The sequence below is a fragment of the Barbus barbus genome (assembly GCF_936440315.1).
Source record: "Barbus barbus genome assembly, chromosome: 45".
NCBI lineage: Eukaryota > Metazoa > Chordata > Actinopteri > Cypriniformes > Cyprinidae > Barbus > Barbus barbus.
Genome location: NC_136723.1, coordinates 1,180,958 through 1,189,578, shown reverse-complemented (window position 1 = coordinate 1,189,578; position 8,621 = coordinate 1,180,958). Strand labels below are relative to the sequence as shown.

Here is an 8,621-nt window from a genome sequence, read left to right as displayed (position 1 = left end):
AAAACTACAGAATGTCACATTTTATTATTGGGTGATTCAACACGTTTACCAAATAAAAAGGACAGCACGGTTAATCCCACTCATTGATGTGAGCATAAGTATTGGGACAGTTGAACATAAGGCAGATATAAAAGATTAAAAGCTATTATTTAGTTGCAGATCCCTTGCACACAATCACAGCAGTGAGTCTGTGACCCATAGACATCACCAGACTCTTGGTCTCATCCTTTGAAATGCTTTTCCCAGCCTTTAATGCAGCCAATTCCAATTATTGCTTGTTTTGGGGAGTTTCTGCCTTTACTCTCCTCTCCAGCTGCTGAAATTCATGTTCAATCAGATCTAAATCTGGAGATTGACTTGGGCAATCTAACACTTTCCATTTCTTTGCTCTTATAAATTCCTTGACTGAACTGGCAGGGTGTTTTGGGTCATTGTCCTGATGCAATATGAAGCACTTCCCAATGAATCTGGTGGTATTTTCTTGAATATTGGTAGGCAAGATGGTTTTGTACCCTTCCAAATTCATTCTGCTACTGTCATCATACATTAAGTCATCAGTAAAGTTGAGAGGGCCTGTTCCAGAGACAGCCATGCATGCCCATGCCATGACACCACCTCCACCATGCTTTACAGATGAGGCTGTATGCTTGGTGCAGGGGTCCGTTCTTCGCTTAATATATCTGAGATTATTTCTAATCGTGATAACTGATCTCTGGCTAATTTGGTTCTTCAAATGATTTCAAGATCAGGGGACATTTTGGAAATATTAATAAGTATGTATTTATCAAAATTTTGATTAAAATGTCAGATCTGCAAGTTATCAACATAACACCACAGACACAAAGTGTGACATGAAATTTAAATTTAATTAAGAAAATGAATAAGAAAGAATGTACTCCCCATGCACCCCTCAGATCAACCAGCACCTGCAGTGACCTTTACACACAGGAAGTAGTTCAAATAGAATCCCCCCTTTTCTTAAAGGGGCTACATCTGTTGTTGTAACACCACAAACATATTTAAGAAAAAAGTTGTCCCCCCCAAATTCATAAAAAAATATGTATTTCTTTTAAACAATTTAATAAAATTGTACAAGTTAAATAAAATCTATATTCACAATATAAGCACTTTATTTGTGTTTAAAATGTTATATTGTTGCAATTGCATTCCATGATGCCTCTCTAAGGTATGGCGGGAACATCCATATTTTGTTACAAATGCAATCTCTAAAACTCAATTAAATATGGATTTAAAAAAAAAATGGTAACCATTAACAGTGCACAAATTATGTTTACCCCACAGAATGCAAACATTTTATGATTTATTGGTATTTAAAGTTTGTTTCAACTTGTAAACTAGAGGGATACCACTTGCACCGCAGCTGAAGAATGACCCACATTCTCGTGTTCCCTGAAAAGGGCAGATGTATCAATACTCAAAACCACTTTTGAGGCAGATTTGTTGGTGACAGCATTAATTAAAATTTCTTAAGGGTCACGATCAAGTTATCTGCATCTCCTGCGCTCCATCAAGCCATTCCTATAATATCTGTCATCACTCAAATTAATGCACAGCTCAGATTGGCATGTGTTTAAGACTCCAATACAATTATAAAGTATTTTATCATGAATAAACATTTCAATAAGTAAAAGTGGCTGTCTATCTATAGTATTATAGACTACACAACATTATTATATTATTTGTCAATAAATGTTTTAATTATTATTATTTTAAATGATTGTCCCTGGACCAGTAGGGTACTCTTCTAATAAAGTAGTGGTGGCTGTGACAGATTTTAAGTATCAATTCTGCTTAAAAAAGATGCAATCTAATCCTGTTTACATGAAATAAGCTGCTTCCGAGCAGGTTTAAGCTAACGGACCTGTTGCTATGACAGCAACTCCAGGATGAGCTTCGAAGAACCAAACAATCGAGATCACGCCAAATCATCAACAATCAAATCCAGCTGACAGAGTTCGCGTGTACAAAGAACGGGCCCCTGGTCAGAGGTTTGCATCTTGCTGTGTAGCATCTGTAATTCTGTGTCAAAGTCTCCTGAGGACAGTAGATTGTCAGAGCATCACCCCAGCTTTCTGGAAGTTGTTGCTGATTTTACAGACACGTCTTTTAGGGTTCATTTTCACAGCTTTTATGATTTGTCTGTCATCAACTACTGTTGTTTTCTCAGCCGATCAGGTCGTTGTTGGTTGCTGGTGGTTTCCAAACTCTTGATTTCTCCATGCCCTTTGTTTTTGCTGGAGCTCTAACTGACTTCCTCTTTTCTTTTAGCATCCAAATTGCTTGCTTTTCTCTCAAAGTCAGCTCCCTCATCTTCATCCTGGTTTGTGTGTGTCATCATCGAATGCAAGATTCAGAATACAGAAGTAATGGAAATAACTGATACGACACATTCCCTGACATCATTAACATGTAAAGTAAAATATGAGTATATAGACTATTTTCGCAAAATGCTCTTCTCTAGACATTTCTCCTGTGAACTAACGAGCTGTGGACACTGATGACTTGCTGAGGTAAATGAAGTGCTGCGTGACATTTTGTTTACAAGCTGTTTTATTGACATCTTTCCGTGGTTGAAGCACTGATTGAGTGATTACACGAGGCATGAGATGTTCGTTCATGTTTATTTTGTGTTAAAACTAATAGTAAAGAAGACGGGATGATTGCGCTGCTGTTTGGACTCAGGTGTTTAGACAGCGATCTGTCACATTAAAGAGCATCAAAATTATATTTATTGTTTGAATTTCCTGAAAAATAATGGAAAATTTGAAAGATGAGACTTTGATTCTTATCAAAAGTAGCAATATATAAAACTGTTAGCTGTGGAGTACAACACGGATACTTTCTTACAAGGCTAAACAAAGAACTGGGGCCGGTTGCAGACGGGTCAGAACTTTTTATATTCAGTTATGAAAAGGTAGACTGGTCTTATTTGTATTGCAAAAGTAAGACTGATAACCACTTGACAACTGTCTAAAAGAGTAATATTTTATGTATTTGAGGTCTGAGATGTGGGACCAATGGAGAGAGAGAGAGGGCAAACATTTAGCTTTTTAGGTCAGCATTGCCGTCTAAGCCTGCGTTGCATTTCATCTTTTAAGACAATATTGGCTATTTATGACATGGGATTTTGAAAAATTTTTTCAAGGATTTTTGTAAAAAGTTGCAACAAGATTTTTGTGTGTGTGTGAGAAAAATTACAGTTTTGGACATATAAAGATAATAAAAACGATTCTTAAAAATACTTTAACGTAACGACAAATGGGCGTGTAAAACAAATGTCTTAAAAAATTCCATGTGGAGCAGAACGTTTATTTGAAAAAGGCAATATTAAGAAAAAACAGCCCAAATAGAGCCTGTCAAAACAGTCATATAATATATCACAGGTTTATATATAATCACTAAAAAGCTGTGACTCATATTAGTTTCACTGCTTAACACTGCAAAACATCGAAATAGAAACCGATCTCCAGAACGCAAACCATAATGAACTGGAGAGTTTGCCAAATTTGCAATGAAATGCTATTACAGCTTTAACTGAGGGTGCTTAGTACTCCCGTAGAAGTGGGCCTGGGACTGAACAGCTGGACTGAATCCCTGCTTATTTCCTCAGTTGGCTAAGACTTCTTGTACATTTCTTGCCTCCTCATTTGCGGTGATGATGTCCAAGTTGGCCTGCAGCTGTTTGGTTAGAGGTTACATATAACTAAAGCACTTTGTTGGCCATTACAGCTCTAATGATTGTCCAAATGTTCCAATACTATGCAAGAAAGTACTGGCATTTCCAGAGATAGTAGATGGTAGTTAATTCTGCCTCCATGGACTCCAAAAAAAGAATGTAAAGCAGAGTGATTACTTATAGGCTGTCAAAAAAAAAATCACATTTTAGAGAGAGAAAAAAATAATGACCCATTGACTTTCAAATCTGGTACATACATTAGTAACGACTTTCTACTTCGAGGACCTTGATAGAAAAATAATACTTTTCACTCTACTATATTTCTTTCAAAAGTTAAATTTTCCAGAAAAAATAAGACTCAGGTAAAGTACAGATACTCAAAAAGTGTACTTCGGTACAATACTCAAGTAAATGCACTTAGTTACTGTCCACCTCTGATGGCAGGCTCAGGCCCGTTCTCAATCTCAGGAACCTGAACTGTACGCTTATGAATCAGCCATGGATAGCACTGGAACGCTCCCTGATAATTCAGCAGCGTCACTCAGATTTGGGTCTAGTGAAGTGAAGTGAAGTGACATACTGCCAAGTGTGGTGACCCATACTCAGAATTCGTGCTCTGAATTTAACCCATCCAACGTGCACACACACACACACACACACACACACAGCAGTGAACACACACACACAGCAGTGAACACACACACACACACACACACACACAGCAGTGAACACACACACACAGCAGTGAACACACACACACAGCAGTGAACACACACACACACACACACACACAGCAGTGAACACACACACAGCAGTGAACACACTACACACACACACACAGCAGTGAACACACACACACAGCAGTGAACACACACACACACACACACACACAGCAGTGAACACACACACAGCAGTGAACACACTACACACACACACACAGCAGTGAACACACACACAGCAGTGAACACACACACACCGTGAACACACACCCGGAGCAGTGGGCAGCATTTATGCTGTGGCGCCCGGGGAGCAGTTGGGGGTTTGGTGTCTTGCTCAAGGGCACCTCAGTCGTGGTATTGAGGGTGGAGAGAGCGCTGGACATTCACTCCCCCCACCTACAATCCCTGCCGGCCAGAGACTCGAACCCACAACCTTTGATTACGAGTCCGACTCTCTAACCATTAGGCCACGACTTCCCCATCTACACGTCCCCTCAGTGTTTTCCAGAGGATGCTTGGCCTCATATCAGCTGTTTTTCTAGCCCTAGAAACTATGGTACCATATCCTGGTCCGCTCAGACAACATGACAATGGTAGCCTTTATAAAACACAAAGGCGGTCTCAGGATGGCACAACGCCTTCTTTCATGGGCACAGTGCATCCCCCTCTTGCTGGGAGCAGTTCACATGCCGGCAGATCGAACCATGGAGGGGAGATGCTGTCCACGGGTAATGTGGCTCTTTGCCCCAGAAGACAACTTTCACTCCCTACTTTACTTCTCGAAGCAGCAAGATGCCCTGGCCCACGAATGGCCCAGCGCTTGCTTGTATCCCTTCTCCTTGCTTGCCCTTCAGTCGGGTCGGGGAAGTCAGGTGCTCGGTCCTCCTGGTGGCCGCACTCTGGAGGAATCAGAAGTGGTTCTCTGAGTTGATTCAGCAGTCTTTTCAGCTTCCGCAAGAGTGACTCACACCATTTTGGAGGCTAAGGCCCCGTCTACGAGACACCTCTACGCCCTCAAATGGTCAGTCTTCTCTGACTGTGTGCAGCAGAGAACAAGGTGTCATCCGTGTTTACTTTTCTGCAAGAGCTGCTGGATAAGACTCTTCCACGCTCAAACTATATGTGGCAGTCATAGTGGCGAATCGTGTTCTGATGGCTGGCCAGTCAGTCGGCAAATATGACCTTGGCATTAGGTTTCTGAGAGGAGCCTCGTCCTCATTCTGTGCAGAATGATTCTGTGACCAAATCAGGCTTCAATATTCAGAGTAAACTGGAGTTTCCCCATATGCACAGCAACACAACACTTATTCCTTTATCACAGTAATAATACGCCAGTAATAATATCTGAAATATGGTGATAATCAAGTTATATTTTAGCAGTTTAAACAAAAGAGAGTGATAGTAAGATAACAAGAAAAATAAAGCTACACAGATCTGCAAATCAAATCACAAACCACACAGCAGTGTAGCAGACAGGAACTGGAAAAATGATGTCTACATGCAGGGCAAAATCTGGCGAAACAGGCAAACATCAACCTGTTCAGACCAGCTTATACTTTTATGAACTTACTCCGATAAAGGAAAACAGGCTAATGTGTTTACATAACTACACAAATGCTGTCCTAATTATTATCAGGTTAATAATGTTCATGTAAACACATTGTCACCTTGATAGGCTGTATCACACAGATGTCACACTGTTTTTATCTGTTTATATAGTGATGGGTCACTTCAGAATGATTTGTTCATTGCATCTGTCATGGGACACATGAACCAAAGACTCATTTCCATTCCTCAAATTATCTTTGTTAATAATGCATAGTGTTGGGGGTAACGCATTACAAGTAACGCAAGTTACGTAATATTACTTTTTTCAAGTAACTAGTAAAGTAACGCATTACTTTTTAATTTACAAGAAAATATCTGAGTTACTTTTTAAAAAAAGAAACGCGTTACTTTGTCCCATTTATTGACTGACAGGTCTCCTCCCCATATTGAGAAAAATCGGAAGTACAGAGGTGTTGTGTGAACATGTTACTGTAGTTATAAACTACATGTGAACGTGCATTAATTCATCCCACTCGCAAAAAAAATTTAATAATTAGTATTCCCCAAAATGAATTAAAACAGTGAAATACAAACTCAGAATAAGTTAAACAAATGTATCTAATCCCATTTTATTAACCAATGCTGACCTTTGATGATCCAGTTCAATCATACTAATAAGCAAAGATGACTTTAGATAAACTAACAGTTGTGCTTCATTGTGTTTTTATTGCTGAAGAGTGTTGAAGCTTCTTCTCCTGCGTTCTACTGTACAGACGTGAATTTACTCGTCCTTCAGCCTGAGGTTTATTCATTACACTTTCTGGTGTGAAAGGGCTTTTATATTTGCTATAATTACAACTTCTTGCAATAAAAACAATCAATCAAGCCCTGCTCATATTTAAAAAGTAACACGAAAGTAACAATGCATTACTTTCCATAAAAAGTAACTAAGTAATGTAATTAGTTACTTTAGGAAGTACCGCAATATTGTAATACATTACTTTTAAAAGTAACTTTCCCCAACACTTTAATCCATATTATGTACGCACACATGTTTGGAGAGTTTGCTTGTAGAAAATATAACTGACATGAATAAAGATGAAAAAGATCAAATTAGTCAGTAAAATAATCCAATCTTCCCATCACTGTTGTAAAGTACTGCACCTCGTTCTTATTTGTGTGTCATTTTCTTTTGAAATGTGAACTTGACAACAGACAAGCCATAACTTATATCAGCTCGAGGAGGAAGGTTTCTCCAGGTGAGTCTTCATTTCTCTCAGGGTTTCTTCACCATAGACTGAAGCAGTAATGGCAAGGAAAACTCCAGAAACACATCTGATCACTGTAAGGCACTGTTTTTATTTTCCATTTATCATCATTATTTCCTGTAAAACTTGCTTTGGGACAATGTGTTGTAAAAAGCACTATAAAGAATGGGCTCAATTCAGTTTTATTTGTAAAGACAGCAACCCACATGTTTAAAGTAAATGGTTCGATCTATTTAACTTAACTGTCTAGGATTAGAGAAAAATTAACTGAATTCACCAAACACTTGAATATATTTGTTTTCATGGTTGTTTTACATTTTTTCCCCAGGTGTTTGGATACTACACATTTAATTTTATGCCAGTTAACATGTACTCCGTCATGATGTCATGAGCGTTCTTCTCCAGGAACATTTTCAAACATTGCGTTTCTCACTTCTTTGTATCATAAGCTCAAGGTGTGTATGATCTACTTAGGCTTACAATGATTTTGGGAGATGCAGCCCAGTTCGGTTCATGTTTTGCACTGAGCTAAAGACAATCACACATCACACTTCTCACCTGAACACAAGGCACAAGAAAAGTTAGATTTTCATTCATATTAACAGTATTCTATGCTAAAACAAAAAAACATCATATGAAGTGATCGTTTCTGTAGTTCTGAAATGAGGCACAAAATTATATTACAGAATAATATTTTATTAAAGTTCGGAGGGAGCACTTTCAGATAATTAACACGAGAGGAGCATGTTTAATAATCAACTCAATTACCAAGATAAGAGGTATATAGTTTCTCCTCACTTCTAAATAATCCTATCGTAACCTGGGGGGGGGGTACTCTGGGTTCAGCCCAGAATTCCAGGCTCGGAGCCCTCCCCTTGGACAGCACCGCAAATACACAACCTTCATTAACAATTATTTATTAATCCTTTATTATATGCAAGTGTGAACTCGTGACATTATTTAGTAATATGCTTGGATGAAAATATGTTCAGATAGTGGACAGAAACTGGCGTAGTCATTCGTGGTTTATTGGTAAGGAACAGTATCAAGACTTGAAGCTATGAGTAAGTGCTATCAAACAATGCATTACATGATGAGCTGCTTGAGACTACTTTATGTGGCAATACAAACAGATCGACATGAAACCAACAACGAAATCAATGCTATTTCAGACTGTTAACTAGGCAACGCTGCGGTTCACTCAAACTTGATCCCCTGGGCCAATGGCAGATCTTTGCTGTAGTTGATAGTGCTGTAAGAAAAGGGTGTCTCATTAATGGTGTAATTTGTCAACAGGAGAGTTACGGTCTCTATTTTATCTCCACCTTGTTCCTAACGAGCCTACTGAGTCTTAAATGATCCGGTTTGAAGTTCCACTCAAAAAGACTG

General features: G+C 38.8%; 1 protein-coding gene across 1 annotated transcript in view; it reads right to left on the bottom strand.

The window, feature by feature from the left end:
* Positions 1-7,307: 7,307 nt before the first annotated feature.
* Positions 7,308-8,621, bottom strand: part of LOC306864300 (alpha-aminoadipic semialdehyde dehydrogenase-like) — a 47,330-nt gene continuing 46,016 nt past the window's right edge. The window contains exon 18 of the mRNA XM_079408237.1: positions 7,308-8,484. Coding sequence (XP_079264363.1) covers positions 8,430-8,484 — 55 coding nt within the window. The 3' untranslated portion in view covers positions 7,308-8,429. The remainder of the gene's footprint in view (positions 8,485-8,621) is intronic.